At 41.8% G+C, this 19292-nt stretch overlaps 1 protein-coding gene across 1 annotated transcript; it reads right to left on the reverse strand.

Annotated features, from left to right (window-relative positions):
- Positions 1-578: 578 nt before the first annotated feature.
- Positions 579-11875, reverse strand: LOC113588328 (probable E3 ubiquitin-protein ligase HERC6). Its single transcript, XM_027027457.2, has 23 exons — positions 11151-11875; positions 10529-10679; positions 10252-10334; positions 8919-9146; positions 8445-8536; positions 8119-8246; positions 7700-7851; positions 7245-7300; positions 6829-6929; positions 6660-6719; positions 6472-6574; positions 6039-6219; positions 5782-5933; positions 5068-5199; positions 4849-4947; positions 4431-4607; positions 4116-4256; positions 3859-4025; positions 3521-3587; positions 3323-3393; positions 2668-2851; positions 2463-2565; positions 579-1620 (listed from the first exon to the last, which is right to left on the reverse strand). The coding sequence occupies exons 1-23, from the start codon at positions 11374-11376 to the stop codon at positions 1409-1411; spliced, it is 3066 nt and encodes a 1021-aa protein (XP_026883258.2). The 5' UTR covers positions 11377-11875; the 3' UTR covers positions 579-1408.
- Positions 11876-19292: the final 7417 nt, after the last annotated feature.

The following is a 19292-nucleotide window of genomic DNA, read 5'->3' on the forward strand; positions in this document are numbered from 1 at the left end:
TCCGCCCCTCGTTTGGTTTTGCACACCTGCTCCTCGTTTCTACCTGGTTAGTTCAGGTATTTAAACCCTGTGGTGCGCACTGTGTCCGGGCTGCCCACTGTGTGGATGGTTGTGCGGATGTGTGTTTGATTCTAGCCGTTGTGTTTTTCCTTACCTCTGTTCTAGCCTACTCCCCGTTTGCCTTCGTGTGTTTGTTCATCATGTATCCCTGTAATCTCCGTATTGGCTCTATGACCCTGGACCGTTATGACGGCTACGACTCTGGATTTAACGCTTCCTTACCGCTCACCGTTACCAGTTGTTTTAAAAAGGGTACTTTATGCTCGAGTACATTTTACTCCGTTATATTCATCAACATTCCTTCCGTTACATTTTAAAATAACTTCTACATTTTCAGATGAAAAATAAATGCAGCAGCTGAAGTGAACTCATGGTGTGCATGAAATGCACACGCCATACTGAGGCATATTTTGAAGATTATATGAAGGTTTCATGGACATAAAAATTAATGTTTATAATTGATTTTATATACTGATATACAAAACCTCATGTAGGTTAAACATAACACACAAACTAAGTAGGTCAAAGAAAAACAGCTATTTATTAAGTATTCTTTAAGCATGCTGAATACAAACGTGTTTTCAGAATTTCCCTATTAACCATATATTTATTTAGTTCCTTTATATTTGCATCTACATGTATGGCATTTAGCAGACATCTGTAAGACAGGACAAATAATTTACAACCGATTATACTAATATATTGTTATGGAAAATTGGTACCAAAGAAAGTGGAGCCCATCTGTTGGAAAGCTTTTACAGGCCACTTAGAGGGATGTTCAAGATTGTACATGTTTTAATTGTAATAACACTTATATATGAATAAGTAACATATACTTGATGTAAAATTCACTTAAAAACCATGACTGAAAGAAACATCTTTAAAACTTTAAAACAGACTTGAATTTAGCGTAAAAGAACTATGAAGACTTTTTTAGTTTGTGGGACACACACACATTGTTGCCTTGTGTTATTAAATAAGTTCTAATGAAGTAACTCGCTACTTAACTAGCCTTTTTAACATATTACTATTACTTAAGTTGCTTAAATAATAATGAAAATAACTACTTTTACTTCTGCTTTAGTAATTATTATTTTAAATTAACTGCTTTTACTAGAGTTCTCTACCCATCTCTGCTTCTAGGTAGAAAGTACAGAAAATATATCCAAAGCATGCTTTTTTCTCTTGCCACAAACATTCAACCATTGCCGCTGCTGTGCCACGCGAGTGGTGTTAAAGGTTATACTGATTAACACAGGAGCATGTTGCCCGTGACCTGGTTACCGCATCTGCTGTAAAAATGCCTTAACCGACTGAACCCTTCACAGCTCAGTTCACCAACAACCATCTATTCTTTCCAAAAGCCTCTGTTGTGGTTTAGCGCCATGGCAAGCTTGGTCTCCTGCTGCAACCTGGTCTCATACGGAGGGAGCATCAGAATGGAGTGGCAGGTGAGTGACTCCGGAAGGTGGTCCTGGGTGGAGTTGAGTAAGGGAGACACAGTCATCCTCACGTGCACCATTCCTTGGATGGGTACGCGATCGCAGCCCGTCAAGAACACTGAACAAAACGGAGATAGGGACAGAAGAACTGCCAGTGTTGGCTTCAAATGGCAGTAGCATACAGAATAAGGAGAATTCAGTTAACATGTCTCAGGGTTGACTGTTGAATGTAAACGTGAGCACTGTGCCTGCACTACAGATAGGCCCGCACAGGGAGGCGACTCATTTTTTGCTCAGTACTCTAAATACTTCACTCCAAATCACATTTTATAACTGTTAGATGTGTTCACATATTGTTTTTGTATCAATATATGAAGTTTCGAGATTTATTTTTGTTTTTTCATCATCAACAACAGCTGGATGATTTTTTTCTCTCTGCATGTGCTAACTGATGGGTTAGTGTTAATTTACTCTAAACATATTTAAGAAAATAAGTCAGTCAAGTAATCAGCATGTTCTTTTGATTCAGTCCATTCTCTTCTTCACGGTTCATAGTTCTGGGCTTTTATTGTTTGGTTTGTAAAACAGGAGTTTGCATCAGAGAACTTGATGAGAACGTTTGTGTTCTTTACTCTGTTACTCATCTGGCCCTGAGCAACTTGGGGTTCATCTTTGATGGTTAGGGAATTTTCTACTGAGAGCAAACGTAAGAGTTTATTTTCACACTTTTTCATTAAGCAACAGTTTTATTAGAATTATCTTTATGAATGTATTTAAGCGATTCATGTAAAAATTGAGGGGCCTTGAAATTGTCCAATAAATACTTAGAAAACATTTAATCTGAAATAGGGTGAATTTTCCTTTTAATATGATTGCAATAGTACTGATTTTTCAGAGCACGGCCTACTTATGGAATCACACTAAGCAACCAAAATGTGAGAACAAACATGAAACACTCACAGAGGAAGGCTTTCTTTTGTTTGTCTGTCAGCTCTTCAAACACCTCCCAGAAAGTGACGATGGTCGGGTGTTTCTCGTGGAACATTCCAGAATAAACTGTGTTCTAAATTCCACAATACAGTAGTTGAACATTCAACACACCCAACATGTGACTCTCCCACTATATTATGACAAAGTCACATAAGTCCATGCGAGTACTTCCCACCTTCTTGAACGTGTCCCAGTCGTAGTCCTCTGACCCCACCAACACTCCTCTCAGCTCCTCGGGCTGGAAGAACCCCACCACGTCCCGGTCACACACTTTGTAGAAGCCCCTCTGGAACTCCTCAAACACCTTCTCCACGGACTTGTTCAGGATGTAATCCACGTAGGCGTTCACAAACTCCTTTCTGTTGGAATAAGTCAGGTTGGAATAAAGGAGAATGTAGCCAATACTTTAGCCAGTACAATAATGGCATTTAGCTGACACTTTTATCCAAAGCAACTTACAGTTACAGTTACAGTTACAAGTCAAGTACCTTAACCACTGAGCTACCACTGCCCTACACTACATACATTAAATACATTAATATTGTGCAAACAGAGTTTGTAGATCAGGCGACAGGAAGCTGATCAGGAACAATAAGCCACTACTCAGGTATAGTATTACCCTAACTGACAGGTATTGAGTAATATTATTATTATTATTATTATTAGGTACATTTATACAGTGCCTTTCTTAAACTCAAGCATGCTTTACAGACAAATATTTGATATCTGAATCTAGTCATATACTCCAAGGGCAGATTTCACAATTTTGTATATTTGTGAAATACTCCTAACAGTGGTATACACTGGCGGCAGCTTTGGAGAAAACGTACTTGTTAGCACTGGTCACCAGTTTTTCTTTTCCCTGAGGAACCAACTCCACATCAGCTCCATCCCAGCTCACCTGGGGATTGGGTGAAGAAATACCTTAAGATTATCATGCATTACTAGATACAAGACACAGGGTGAAGTGAGCAAATATTGCTTGTTTAGCCAGATGCTTTGTGTAACTTGATTGGGTGGTCTCATACATGGAAAGTGAGCTCCATTTTCTCAGCGTCATCATTGGTGTAGTCATGCAGAAGGTCTCGCAATCTCCTGGCAAACAAAATCAATCGCAAAGGATTTGTTCACATACTACAAAGAAGGAAGTAACAGCAGGGGAAAAACTACAATCTAGCCACAGATTGTTCAGTCCTCTATAGTCTCAGTCCTCTAATGTCCTAACCCATTTATACATGTCTGAACAGTTCAAACCCAACTACCCTCACACATCAAATACTCCACAAATGATTCAAAAATGAAATCGATAATTAGGTAATCACGTTTATTTCAGCCACTTGTGAACCTGGTAAAATTTGAGCCTTACTCGCCCAGTACGGGACTGAACTCCATCAAATCCTCCAGATTGGCTTTCGCGTTCACCAGCTTCTTAAACATAGCCAGTGGAAAAGGCATGTGCACTATGGTTCCGTTGTAAAGGGCCATGCCACACAGGATCCCAAGCAAGAAGTACCTCTTTGACTCAATGTTTGGCTGAAAGAATCAAACAGCACACAGTTTTCTAAAGGGATCACTGAGAATACAGAACAGATTGAGGATGTGGCTTTATGATGTACTTTCTACCTTGGCAGGAAACCAGACCAGTGTTTGGGTGTCGTTGTAGATGAACATCCTAGAATCGGGGTCTACAAGCTCAGTAAAGGCATGGAGGAAGAAATCTCTTTTGTTGACATCTGTAAGTTTGGAATCCTCTGCAAACTGCACCTGAGAGTAGAGAGAGGTGGTGATTGGACAGACCTCACAAAGCAACTCCATGAGCAGTTCATTGCCCTGTGTGAAGGAACAAGCAGTAACGCAAACTCATTCCCACTTTCGACAGTGATAACATTTTGGAGGGAGTGCTGCTTTAACCGCCTACAAGCGAGTGCCCCCCCTCACCAACAGCTCTTTCCTGAAGTTGTAATGGTCCGTGGAGGACAGCTGCCTGAACGTGTCCTCCAGTAGCGCTGTGCGTCTCAGCTTCAGCTGGAGGACGGGTGTGGGGGTTTCGCCGGTAAGCGTGTACTGGGGAAACCCCCCATCCCTCACACTCTCATGGATCACCTGATGCATCACCTGAAACATTCATTTAATTAAGATCATTTAATTAAGCTATTTTAATTAAGCTATTTTTCTGTGTCTTTTCTGTGTATTTTTCTGTGTCTATTTTTCTGTGACTGAAAATAAACTGTAGAAAATAGGTCATCTTAATATGATATATCTGAAATATATCTAAAGTCAGGATGATTTGTTTTTGACTAAATAAACGTACTTCATACAAGACCTTGTTATTTTTGTTGTGTAATTAGAAGAATACCTTTGTTATGTCAGCAACATAGTTGAAAACGTTGATTTTGCTCTGCAAGTCCAGTAGGAATGGGTACCGGCAAAAAAGGACACACGTTCCTTCCACTTCCTTTTCAGGCATAAGAAATTGGTAAATATAAAAATAAGTAAGTCATAATAAGCACTAAATCTACTTGAGTCTCCATTCAAATATTACGTGTTCGTCCCTCTGAGCTCTTTGCTATTTCACCTGCACCAGACCCCAGTTAATCTGTCGCCAGAGAGTAACGTCCTTTTGGAGTAACAGAGGGGTGTTGCCGATTTCTTCTATGTAGAACTCACTGAATGCAACCTTCCTCTGGTGCTGGGCCTTTTTGTTGGCCTTTGAAATGAACACACATCAACATTAACACAAATGAACACACAGATCAGCATTCATCTGTTGTTGTAGTATTCAGTTAAATCTGGTAACAGACTCTCCCTCTTCCCTCTCTCCATGTGCCTTGGTGGGTTTGTTTTTGCATGTACACCCTGCCCTTTTCCACTCGCCTCATCACGCTGTCAAAGGTTTCTGAAGTCAGTTTGGTTTTCATTAACTGTCTAGTACTACATATACCAGATAAATGTTAATTGGAAGCACTACCTTTTAGATCGGTCATTCACGAAGTCTTAGTAAAGCAAAATAAAATATTTTTAAATAAAATTAATCACTCGTATCCCTGGAAGCTCTCATGGTATAATCAAAGCCAAATACTAACTGATGCACGTGTAGAATCAGCCTCCAACTATCCTATTTGGGATCCCCCAACAGGAAGCTTTTGGTTGCAATGCTTAAAAACAACAAGATAGCATGAAAATGCCTGTTTGCAAGCACTAGCATATCCAATGAGTGGATTCCAACATGCTGTACTGTTGTATGGCTGTCTGTGTATTTTAGGAACACTGACCAGAGCTTCATACTGACCTTATAAAGGCACTTGAGAACTTCCAACACAGCATTCACCCCAGGGGTGTAGTTTAACCACACCATGGACTTCAGGAGAAAGGCAAGCGCCTGCTTCCACATACAGATGTGCTTGGTCATCATAGGGGCTTCCATGGAACACCAGTGTTCCTCTGCGCGACACAGGGGAAAGATCGGAGACCGATACGGAAATGCCCATTGGGTGTAAGAAGTGATTTTAGGTAGTCTGTCTGTGAGAAACAGCCTCTTGATCTTACGTAAGGTTTTCGTGGCAGACTCATTGAGGTTTGTGATGGCTACAGCTAATGGCAGCACCAGATTGATGGCATTGTGGTCTTCATGAAGAATAGGGCAGGTGGGCAGCAGCAAGAAGACCTCTGGACACCTCATAAACGGTGCAGCATATAAAAGGTTGTGCACAAGTGGAATAATGTTCATCTAGTAATGAAAGAATAAACACAAAAATTAGACTCATCTGTAGATGGCTATAAGAATAAGACCATAATACAACTGAGACAATCTTAATTACCTCTACCATCTCATAAAGGTCTTTGTGCATTAATGTTTTTGGCACAATGACCACAAACCAATAGCTACCCTTGTACAATAACTGTCACTACCCTCTTCAAATACATGACTTGACATGTTGATGTGCAGTTTTATATAAAAGCTCAGGCTTTAAAACTCAGCTGCTTTCTTGATCCAAGGAACTATCAGGAGCTTGTCAAAGGTCTGGCTGGCAGCATTCAAATCAACCTGAATCATGCCTGGCACGCGTCCACTGCTTGCCCCACTATGGAAAAATATACAGTCAAAATACCTCAGATACAGTGAAATAAACTGATCTTGGTATTATGTACAAATATGAATAGATTTACCAGTCCTTCATGAAACAGGCGACGAGGTTTGAACTTGTTGAAAAATTCAGGCAAATCTCCCTGTGGCATAAATATAGAATGAAAAGGCATACGTCAAGATTCATTCAGATTTGGTATGTTGGATGCATTAGTATAATTGAAGGCTGAACCCAAGACAGATTCTTCATACCTTTTAGCTTCTTCTAGGTTAAAGTCTTTCTCTGACAATGAAAGCCATGTTTGCACTTGGGCTTGGTCTAGTTTTCCAATTGACTCTCCAAGAACAGAGGTCTAAACAGATATAAACAATAATTTTTTTTTTATTAATATTAAATCATGTTTGCAGTTATTTAAGAATGATCGTGTTAACCCATTATATATTGAACACTCATCAGCAAGTAAAGCTATAACAATCTTAATCTAAATTGCTCCAGGACACTAATAACTAAATAATAAATACACCACTCAAAGTTTAAATTCAGCTTGACTGCCTGTTGTTTTTTTTTGTTTGTTTAAGTAGCTCAGAACCCAGAATTTGTCTTTTCTTGGATCAGTTTCAGTTGTCCAAAAAAGTACTATGAGACAAAGAGTACAGACAATGTTTACCTTGGGAGGGGGGAAGAACAGGAAGTTGGAGCTCCATCCAGAGGATATTTTTATTTCTACGTAAATCAAAGTATATTTAATGATGACAATATATTGATTATTGAAGTAAGTAACTTAAAGTGCCTTTAGATTCTGAGCAGTCTAGCTAATTTAGCTGTAATCACCAGCTAATAAACATAATATGGTCCAACTATTAACCAGTCAGGAATCTTCTTTACAAGGAAGAAGTCCTCTCCACCGGTCAGATATTTTGCATGTGAACACAACAAAAAAGAGTAGGCTAACCGCTGTGAACATGCATGTCTTAGGATGGACAGGCTTGGACAAAGATTTAGATGAAGGGCTGTTTGGAGTTACTCTTTTTGATGCCAAGTCTGGTAGCAGTAAGGAAGCGCTGGAACAGTTCATGCAGTAGCTTTAATCCCGTACATGTTCTAGAGGAGAATCATCTGCACCTGCATGCTTGGCAGCCGCCAGCTTGTTCCAGGATCCTTCCAGTTTTATAGGCTGCAGGCCATCCTCTGTGCAACCGTTCTCCATCTGACCTTTGACTCCACGCCCAAATGCCAGGAGGATACCAGATGCTGTTAGAACCAGAGTGTGATGGCTGGTGTCATGGATTGAAAAAGAATCAGTTAGTCAGGTTTGTCAGATAGTGCTGTACAGTCAAGCAAAAATGAGCAAAGAGACTTTGCAGTGCAGGTCAATATATATTATATATTAGTATAATAATGACATTTGAGCATAGGACCACCCCATCAACAAAGCTATATAATCTTTAATAAATTCTTTACTGCTTCCTTACTTATTCTCCAACATATGAAACACTGATGTGAAAGAGACTAAATATATGTCCTCTGTTTATTGGTCTTACCTGCCACAGGTTACTTCTTTAGCTGGAGCATCAATGCCCTTAACTTTCCTGGGCAGAAGCTCTTTATCAGTGGAGTTGTGGCCAAGTTGGCCATGTGCTCCATCTCCAAATGTGTAGACTTCTCCAGCCTAAAAACAATAACCAGCTTTCAGGATATGCATGATATGATGGCTGATATGTGGACTACACAGGCATATCAAGAGCACACATACACAAAAAAATTAGTTGCGTACATGTTAGTGTAGCAAATATTATGAGTGAGAAAAGAGAATCAAAGGACAATTTCAGTAAAGCTTTGCTCTCTGTCCTTGTCTCTTTTGGTGTACCTTGGTGAGGACAGCGGTGTGCTCTGCCCCACAGCTGATGGAGGTGATTGCCATGTTCCTCAAAGCTGGAACAGCGCACACTGAGAAGCGGCCTATTGCATAAAACACAACATTAGAATGCCAAAACAAAAGCTGGCTAAAGACACTAATTGACTTTTTACAACAGATGGTTTCACAAAGCAGCTTTACAAATGTCCAGGTCCAAGCCCCCAGTGAGCAAGCCATGGGTGACAGTGGCGAGGAAAAACTCCCTAGAGCACGAGGAAGAAACCTGGAGAGGAACCAAGACTCAAAGGGGGGGCACATCCTCCTCTGGTCGACCTCGGACCACCAAAAACACTCAGTCAACTGACACGGTGTCATCTGGAGCTTTTCTTAGTCAAGCTGTCACTTTAAGTACAACCATATCAAAGGCACATTCACAATGGACTTAAAATGTTGCGTTCGTCCCAAATCCAGCAAATCGCACGGTACCTTTTTCATCAGTCCTTTTCAAACCCAGTTGTCCAGCGCTGTTTGCCCCACAGCAGAAGACCCGAGCTGGGAGAGCAAGGGCCAGCGTGTGCGCCCCACCAGCCGCAACCCGAGTGACTGGGACCCCTGTGAGCGCCCGCACCAGAGCGGGGGTGGCCTGCATGGTGATTGCTTTTCCCAGCCCCAGCTGGCCATATTTATTCTGGCCCCAAGCAAACACCTCTCCTCCTTTAAGACAATTTTGGAGGGTTTTTTGAGTTAGGTGACTCTGGCTTTATCAGTATTGTTTATTCAACAAAGCAACATCCCAAGTACTGACCCGACACCTACAATGATAACTTAGGCTCATCTGGACACACAAAAAAACACAACAAGGGTTTATTCAACACCTGGAATTGTACTGTGTTATATACTACGTTGTCTCTGAAATGTAAGAAATAAGAATTTTAACAGTAATTGGTACACAACTTTAATGACTTAGTAACTCAAATTGTACATTTTGTTTTTCAGTAACCGCGGCCCCCAGAGTTGCTGAGTTTGCCTGACTATCTACAAACTGCGTAAACACTCAGAGAAGTGCTCTGAGGATCATACCAGGCTCCAGCCATCCCACCTGGATAACTGTCTCTGATAACCGATAAATGTTTGTGCGCGCCTATGTCTTTCACTCCTCACAGAATCATAACTGGTTATTTTTCTGCCCTTCCTGTAGCTGATAATAGTAAGCCAATAATTTGTAAAAAAAAAAAAAAGAATTGGTTAGAAGAGAGACAAGTGCCAAATTCAAATTCATATGCTCTTATGATTGTAATTACCTGTACCTGACTCTTATGACTGCTATTGGTCACCTGTACCTGACTCTTATGACTGCTATTGGTTACCTGTACCTGACTCTTATGACTGCTATTGGTTACCTGTACCTGACTCATGACTGCTATTGGTTACCTGTACCTGACTCTTATGACTGCTATTGGTTACCTGTACCTGACTCTTATGACTGCTATTGGTTACCTGTACCTGTACTCTTATGACTGCTATTGGTTACCTGTACCTGACTCTTATGACTGCTATTGGTCACCTGTACCTGACTCTTATGACTGCTATTGGTTACCTGTGCCTGTACTCTTATGACTGCTATTGGTTACCTGTACCTGACTCTTATGACTGCTATTGGTTACCTGTACCTGTACTCTTATGACTGCTATTGGTTACCTGTACCTGACTCTTATGACTGCTATTGGTTACCTGTACCTGACTCTTATGACTGCTATTGGTTACCTGTACCTGACTCTTATGACTGCTATTGGTTACCTGTATCTTCACCTGTACTCACCTTTTGTTAGAGCCAAGGAATGAAAGTGACCACAAGCAACCTGCACAACAGGTATTGGTAAGGGCGATGGTATCTGAATCAGTCTGGGAAGAAATTGTGTATGCATTAGCTCTAAGAAATGAATAGTGAAACTTTAGTCTCAAAGGATGCTTAAGGTTTCGATATCTTCAGATGTTAAGCTTTAGCAAGTGAACGGATGCCTGACATGTCGGTTTAACCATAAAGAGGATCGATCTGTAAAATAGCTTCTGTCTTGCGTGTTTATTGCATGTCTTACTCTGGTTTGGTACATTTTGCCACAGAGCTGATGACCCCCAGCTGACCTTCCTCTCCACCACCCCAGGAGAACACCTGTCCAGACTCACACAGAGCCAGGCTGTGTTCCTGACCACAAGCCACTGCTTCCACCCCTCCCAGACCTTCGATAACTACAGACAAACACACACAGAGAGAGACAACTTGCCTCTTTGTCAACTGCTAACAGCAACAAAAATAAATAAATACTGGAATATAAAACATAACATAAGGCTAACTTTTAAAAACATTTTTGTATATAAAAAATAGAAAAAAGAATATATTACATCTATTATTATTGTTTTTGATGTTATAGGATGGATTCGTGACTATACAAACAACAGACCTAAGAATTATATTTACTGATGAATAAAAAACATTAACAAAGCATATTTCTAAGAATAGGCCAACAAGAAATAGCAAACATTCATTAACACGTAGCCCTGCCCGCCCCAGAACCGGAGAAAAGAAAGCGAAACCTAACGTTTTCGGGGAATATTGCTGTGCCGTGACACACGGGCTACTGTGGCGCAATATAACACAGACACTGATATACAATTCATTACAAACTTTACAAACGTTATTGCAAAGACCAAGTGCGTTACCTGGGAATTTAGTGTCTTTACTTTTCGCTCTTCCGAGTTGTCCCTTGGAGTTTCGCCCGCAGGACATCACACGACCGCTTAGCGCGAGGAATAACGTGTGGTGCTCTCCACACGCCACGCTCACAACGGGCTCGGGGAACAAGTGGACGAACGTCGGCGCACTCACGCGTCCAGCGGCGCCAAGCACCCCCAGCTGGCCCTTAGAAGTGTCTCCCCAGCAGAACATAATGATGCCCGACACAAGTGCGCTCTAATCAGCCACGCAGACCGCAACACCAGAGCAGCGACGCGCACGGGGACCGACACTGGCGCACGGGCGTGTGGGCGCGACTGACGGGTGCATGACGCTGAAGCGGGCTTAATGACACAAACGAAACGAGCAAGTGAGCAGGATAGTTGGACCGAGCCTCTTAACATTCACTAAACTAGCAAGTGAGCAGAAAATAGACTCACAAATGCTAACTTCTCTAGTATAAAGACATTAATACTTCTGTCTAGCTATCTCGGCTAGGCGTTGGTAAACTTCTCACAACCCAACGGAGCACCAACCATCTCGGCTAGGCGTTGGTAAACTCTCAACTTAGTGAATAATTTAGGCGGTTTCATTTTAGACTGTTTAATATGTGTTTTCGTGAATGTGAGTGCATCCAGTTTCAGCTATGTATAGGATAAAATACATGACAAGTAACCCTCCTATAAAATTACTAAAATGCGTGGAAATAAATGAATAAAAAAATAATGCTTGTGTTTGTTATTGTGAAATTATGTCAATTTTAAAACGTGATTAAAATGTATGTGTTACAACTCAGTCTATGCATGTGAATCCATAACACACACAGGAGAAACTAAAACATGATGTGATGAAGGCAAGCGATTAGTGAGTGGAAAGACAACAGACGAAATCAGTATGGGGGAGATCCAGAGCATCTCACCGGGAGAGGACATTTAACTCAAGAGCCAGAGCATCTCACGGAGAGAGCACATTTAACTCGAGATCCAGAGCATCTCACCGGGAGAGGACATTTAACTTGAGATCCAGAGCATCTCACAGAGAGAGCACATTTAACTCGAGATCCAGAGCATGTCACTGAGAGAGGACATTTAACTTGAGATCCAGGGGCAGAACAAGGTCATACACTGAGTTACAAAAGTGCGCTCTGCAAACACTACCACACGAGACTCCTTCTCGACACAGCCAGCCTCTCTTCCTCTTCCTCTTCCTCCTTTTCTCTGGTGAGCCGGCAGGTTAGTGGTCCAAGCATGATGGGACTGGGCTCCAGTGTGGAAGGGAACTCCCTCACAAGACCTGGCACGAACCTGTAATAAAGACACAAACAAACCAGAGCACACATACAGATGCACGCATATCTAACACCTGCTAAAAAATTGTTAAAGGACCCAACAATCCTCCTACAAGATGTTTAAAGTGCTGTTTAACGTGATTACCCAATATAGATCTTTTTCCTCATAACAAACTGCATATGCACTGCAATACAGTTCACACCTACAAACAAATAAGTCCTGTATAAATAAAACAACTTTTGGGAGGGTTACATCTGCCCGTGTCAGTATCATGTATAAAAACACTCCAGCATTACTCTTGAGAGAATAACTTCTTTTTCCTGCAAAAATGGTTGGTTGTGGTGTCTGAAAATGTGAATGATCTTTAATGTTACAGATATATTTCTTTTGGCTTGCTAATCTTGCTATAAGTAGGTTATTCTTTTGTAAATTAGTCAACAAATGTTTTTTTGCTATGCTCAGTGCTAACCACATTGTGTGTACCTGTGTGTACGTGTGTATAACTTAAATAGGGCTAACTAGTTTCCACATTAAAGTACTGAGAATATCCATGCATGCATGGATCATAAAAGGGAATCAAGTTACTCAGTAGATTAGAGGGAAAAAAAACAAAACCACCAGGAAGCAGTAAATACTGTGTGTTACTCGTTTGTATTTATTAGCATGTCAGCTGCAGGATGGTCCAAGTGTTGCTTTGTGATTAACTGATCACACATCACACACACCCTCCAGTAAGTTGAATGAATTAATGAAATTTATTTATAAAGCACTTTTTACAACAGATGTTGTCACAAAGCCGCTTTACAAATGTCTGAGTCCAAGCCCCTAGTAAGCAAGCCAAAGGTGACAGTGGCAAAGAAAAGCTCACTAGAGCACGAGGAAGAAACTGTTAGAATCTGGTCCAAAGTGACCAGTCCTTCAGGTTCGATCTCCTCTAAGTTCCCCTCTGCCCTCCGTCCTCTGTAGCCAGATCAATCCGGGGAAGTCAAGAGACATTGACCCCAAGGTAGTGAATCAAGAGAGTTCCACTTTATTGAGGAAAGTACAGAGTATATATGTGTCCTATATCTACTATCTAAATCTACAGGATGATGGGGAAAAGTGAGGCATGTTCTAAGGGTCTACGTAGAAAGGAAAGAGACAAGGTTAGTAAAGATTAGATGTTCTCTGCATGAACGAGCCACGAGCTGTTCCTGTGCCTGCCATGAGCCACTCCTGTGATTATAGAGAGAAAGGGAGAGAGAGAGAGAGAGAGAGAGAGAGAGAAAGAGAAAGAGAGGGGTAAAGGAGACACGAAGAGAGAGTGGATGACCTCGGGCGACCAGCTCGCAGTCAAGCCGCCATGTCATGGCTGATAGGCAGAGACCTTGCGTTCGGTGCCTGAAGACAGAAAGGCTCCAGTGTCTAACAGAAACCTTGAGAGGTACTAAGACTCAAAAGGGGGGCCCATCCTCCTCTGGACAAAAGTTGACAGCCTAAACAAACACATTAGTAGAATAAACAGTTACATAGTCTAGACAAGTCACAAAATAAATACAAATAATCAGAATTTTAATCAGAATTAATCATCTTTTAATTTTAATTTTATGTTTATCTATTAAGGAGGAAAAAGCCACGGATGGTAAATATGGAATAGTAGAACAATGGATCAATGACCCTTGACCTTACTGTGGTCATGCCTAGTACAGTGCCTAGAAGATGTTCAAGAAGGCTTCAAGAAAATAAACTCTGAGAAAAGGAGAAAGAACTGTTGCTGAGTGTCTGAGTGTTATGAGTGTTTACTCACAGGAGTTTTCAGGTAGTTAATGTAGGAATAACTGTATATATCACCATGACAGCCATAACGCATCATCTTTTGGTAAGGAGGTGTGCACCTGTATTTTGTTAGGTAGTTAGTCAAGCACTATAGATTAGGATCAGGGCTGAATTTTTTAGTCCTTTTCCTTAGCACCAGCCATGTCTCTTTACTGTCTCCTAGCTAGGCAAAGCATGGTGTGTATTTGAGAGATTTGGAACCAGTAAACATTTAACTGCTTTGCCTCATTCCAGCCTGGTGTGAGTTTAGGACCAGGAACTCTAGTGCAGTGCCACTGTGGGAGGGTTCACACTCTGTGGTATGTTCTCAACACATGTCAAGCTGTGTCAGAACAAAGGCAGCTACGATGAAACGGTAGTGAAGATAGATTAAAAAAATATTCCTCTGATGAAGATGTAACCTCGTCAAAGAGGGGCGCTCTCTTTCACCCCTGGACCACAGACCAGACCTAGGACACACTGGTGCCTTTTGGATTAGCAACAATGCCATAAATGTTCCAGCTATCAACACTGCCTGGCTCCTAACCCTCAACCCCCTCTCCCTAATGGGTCATAAACTGGTGGATGGTCAGGTGAGAGGCTCTAACCAGCCTTGGTACAGTAAGGAAGACCATAAATTCCATTAGACTTAAATTCCTACCAGGGCAAATAACTTTGCTCATCCCACAGATTTACAAAGTATCAACTCACCATTTAATCTACTATGATGTCAAATAATCCACCATTTACATTTACATTTACAGCATTTAGCAGACGCTTTTATCCAGAGTGACTTACAACAGTGCTTTGTCATTTACTCATAGAAAATATCCAAGTACAGTATAGTAGGTTAGAATTAAACATACCAATGAACTAGAATACTGTAGAATACAGGGATGAATGCTGATACCTAGAAGTGCAAAATACATAAGGTCTATCTTAAACAATGATAAGTGCTATAAACAATAAGTGCTAGAGTTTGTTAAAAAACATAAACAGTGCCCTACAATAAGTATTAAATTAGTCAGTAAATAAGGGAGCAGTGTCAGTTGTCCTTTAAATATTCTGCAAATAGATGGGTCTTCAGTTTGCATTTGAAGACTGCAAGGGACTCTGCTGTCCAGACAGCAAGTGGGAGTTCATTCCACCATCTTGGAGCCAGGACAGAAAATGGTCTTGATGCTTGTCTTCCATGAGGCCTGAAGCATGGTATTTCAAACCGAGCCATACTTGAGGTTTGAAGTACTTGAGGTATGGATCAGGCTTTGACCATTGACCTCATGTATGAAGGGGCTGGTCCATTTTTGGCTTTGTAGGCAAGCATCAAGGTTTTAAATCTGATGCGTGCAGCTACAGGGAGCCAATGAAGGGAGCGCAGCAGTGGAGTAACGTGTGAACTTCGGAAGATTGAAGACCAGTCGTGCTGCTGCATTCTGGACAAGTTGTAGAGGTTTGATGGCTCTTAGAGGAAGACCAGCAAGTAACGAGTTGCAGTAGTCCAGCTTTGAGATCACAAGAGACTGCACAAGTACCTGGGTAGCTTCCTGTGAAAGAAAGGGTCGAATCCTTTGTATGTTACAAAAGAGGAATCTGCAAGACCGGGTTAGATTAGAAACAAGTTCAGAACGACAACTGGTTGTCCAAAGTTATGCCCAGGCTACGGGCCACTTTGGATGGTGATACCAGGGAGTTCTCAAAGGAAACAGTGAGGTCATGGTAAGGCTTGGGAGTACCTGGGATGAACAGAAGCTCAGTTTTACTGGTGTTGAACTTCAAGTGGTGGGCTGTCATCCATGATGCAATGTCAGTCAAGCATGTCGAGATGCGTCTGGAGACCTGCGTGTCAGAGGGTGGAAAAGAAAGAAATAATTGAGTGTCATCGGCATAGCAGTGGTAGGAGAAACCATGAGAAGATATTACATCACCAAGAGAACGAGTCTACAAAGAGAAGAGAAGGGGGCCCAGTACTGAGCCTTGTGGAACACCAGTGGAGAGTCTACACGGTTTGGATGTGGATCCTCTCCATGTCACCTGATAGGACCGTCCATCCAGATAGGCCTGAAACCATCTCCAAGCAGAGCCAGTCACACCAAGCCTGGAAAGAACAGAGAGAAGAATGTTGTGGTTCACTGTGTCAAAGGCTGCTGAAAGGTATAGAAGAATCAAAACAGATGACTGTTTGGCAGCTTTAGCAGGATGAAGTTTCTCAGTCACTGCTATGAGGCCCATTTCTGTAGAATGTGCCGGTTTGTAGCCAGACTGATTGGCATCATGCAGCTGGTTCTGGGTGAGAAAAAGAGACAATTTATTATAAACTGCTTGTTCAAGGGCTTTTGAGAGGAAAGAGAGAAGTAATGCCGGTCTGTAGTTGGTAACGCTGGAGCTGTCAAGTTTGGCCTTCATGAGGATTGGTACCACCCTGGCGGTTTTGAATGCAGTAGGCACGTATCCAGAAGATAAGGAGTTGTTGATGATGACAGAGATGAAAGGAAGCAGATTTCTTGCAATTGTTTGCAACAGAGCAGAAGGAATTGGATCCAGCGGACATGTAGTCGGATTGCTGGAAGTCAGGAGTTGAAGAATTTCATCTGTGGATAAAGGAGAAAAAGAAGTCAGAGAGTTGGATGTTGGGGAATGCACGTTGGTTGGAGGGGTGGGAACAGTGGAAAAGAACTGGCGGACTGCTGCAACCTTCTCCTCAAAGAAGGTGATAAAATCCTCTGGAGTAAGAGATGAGGAAGGAGGGGGAGGGGGAAGATTAGGGAGAGAAGAAAAATAGTGAAGAGCTTGCGTGGACCAGATGATGATGATTCGAATTTCTCTCTGTAGTAGGATGACTTTGCAGATGTTACTTCCAGTGAGAACTTGGAAAGGAGAGACTAGTATGAGCTGAGGTCTGAATCTACATGAGATTGCCTCTACTGTCTCTCTGCAGTCCTTAGTTCTCTTGAGGAGATTCATTGAGGAGGAGAGTGTAGAAATGAAAGTATTTGTAACTGTATCCAAAGAGAGAGAAGACAGAGAGTCAGGGTGAGGAAGGGTGGACACAATAGTAGAAGTAAGGGAAGAAGGAGTTATGGAGTGCAGATTGCGACGGAGGAAGGAGGAACATGTTGGAGAGGACTGGATGGAAAGAGAAGGAAGGGAGAGAGAGAAGGATAGAAAGTGATGGTCCGAGAGGTGGAGGGGGGTGACTGATGTCCGATGTTGTGGTGGTGTGGGTGAAGATCAGGTCCAGAACATTGCCCGCTTTGTGAGTCAGAGGAGAGTGGTTGAGGGTGAGGTCAAATGCTGTCAACAGCAGAAGGATGCAGGAGGAATGTAGCTTGTCTGATAGAAGGTTGAAGTCACCAAGGAGAATGAGTGGATTTCCTTCAATGGGGAATTGACTCAGAAGGATGTCGAGCTCATCAATGAAGTGATCTAGGGAACCTGGAGGGCAGTAGATAACAATGATAAGAAGTTTGGTGGGGAAAGATCCTGTAATGGCATGAAATTCAAAAGAGGAGATGGAAAGTGTAGAGAAGGAAAGTGGAGTGAAACGCCACTCTGGAGACATTAGTAAACCTGTGCCACCACCCCTGCCGAGACGCCTCGGAGAATGAGTGAATGGAAAGGCAGAGGACAGGGCAGCCAGAGTCGCCGAGTTCTCAGAGGTGATCCATGTTTCTGTCAGAGCCAGGAAGTGTAGGAAGTGGAGGGATGCTAATGCTGAGATGAAGTCAGCCTTCTGGACAGCAGATTGGCAGTTCCAGAGCTCTCCTGCCACCACAATATGTGATGGTGTGAAGCGTTGTGAGTCAGTGAGGTTGCTGAGATTGAGACGTTTATGATTGTGTCGAGGAGATCTGTGGGATATGTGGACAGGAATTGAGAAACACGTTTCAGATGCTTGATTTGTGGATGTATGAGATAAAGGATTGAGATAATATGAGAAGATACTTAGCTGAGTTTGTGAAGTCCTGTAGGTGAGATGTCGATAAACTGATTGAGAACACCACCAAACCTCCTCCAGATGTTGATTACTGCTACAGACACATGTGGACTCGTCCTATTTTACTCAGTTCATAAGTTCTGAGCCCGCCCTCAATTCACACCTAAGGTCAGGGCAAAACTACACCTGTAGTGAGTAATTACTGCTACCAAGCAACTAACAACTAGGCTTAGACAACAAGCCTTGAATCTAAGACAAAAGTAAGTGAACTCAGAGCCTACCTTAACCAACCAGATGATAATCCAAAGAGACAAACCAAAGCACACCAATAATGTCTGCTGATTTTAATATAATCTCTAGATTGTGATGTGTGCTCCTGTTATTTATAAGTGCCCATTGTCGCATTACTGTGTTCATTACTTGTCCTTCATTAGTTTGTATTATTCACTCCTATTACTGGTTTACGTCATTAGGCTTGTCAGCAATGATTCTAGTGAACTAGCCACTCCTGGTCATTAATAGATTCCTAGTCTCTGATTGTTGTGCATGTGTCTCTTATCTCTGATGACTCAGTAAACATACCTTGGTTATTACGTATGTGAGCCAAGAGTGATATTATAATGTTTGGTAGACAAGAAATAATCGGATTGCAGACTTTTGTGAGTTGAGACTGAATTATTAATCATTAACACATGAATTAAAATGAATACATTTTCCCTGTTAATCAGGGTGATGCCACAATACAATTTACCAACTGTAACTAACAATTTATTAAAAGCACTTAAATTGCTACAAAACCATTACATCACTCTCATTCAGGAAATAACAAGCACGAAAGGGTTAGAAGGACATTAATCTAGTGGTCTGTCCTAGGTGCAAAAATTGTGACTTTGGTGAAGTATCACGTCTGGTCTGTCAGGACCAGACTGCAGTGTGAGTGTCTAAAAAAGAGTGCATGTGCATTCTGCCTGAACTTCGACAGCAAAAATGTTATTCATTCATGCAGAGACCAGAAATGGTTAATGCATAGAATACATAGGTTTGCTCACATAGTCACGCATTACTCCATGCATCTTTAAATGGCTGTGCAGACTCAGAGAGGACTCAGAGCC

This window comes from Electrophorus electricus, chromosome 11 (assembly GCF_013358815.1).
Source record: "Electrophorus electricus isolate fEleEle1 chromosome 11, fEleEle1.pri, whole genome shotgun sequence".
NCBI lineage: Eukaryota > Metazoa > Chordata > Actinopteri > Gymnotiformes > Gymnotidae > Electrophorus > Electrophorus electricus.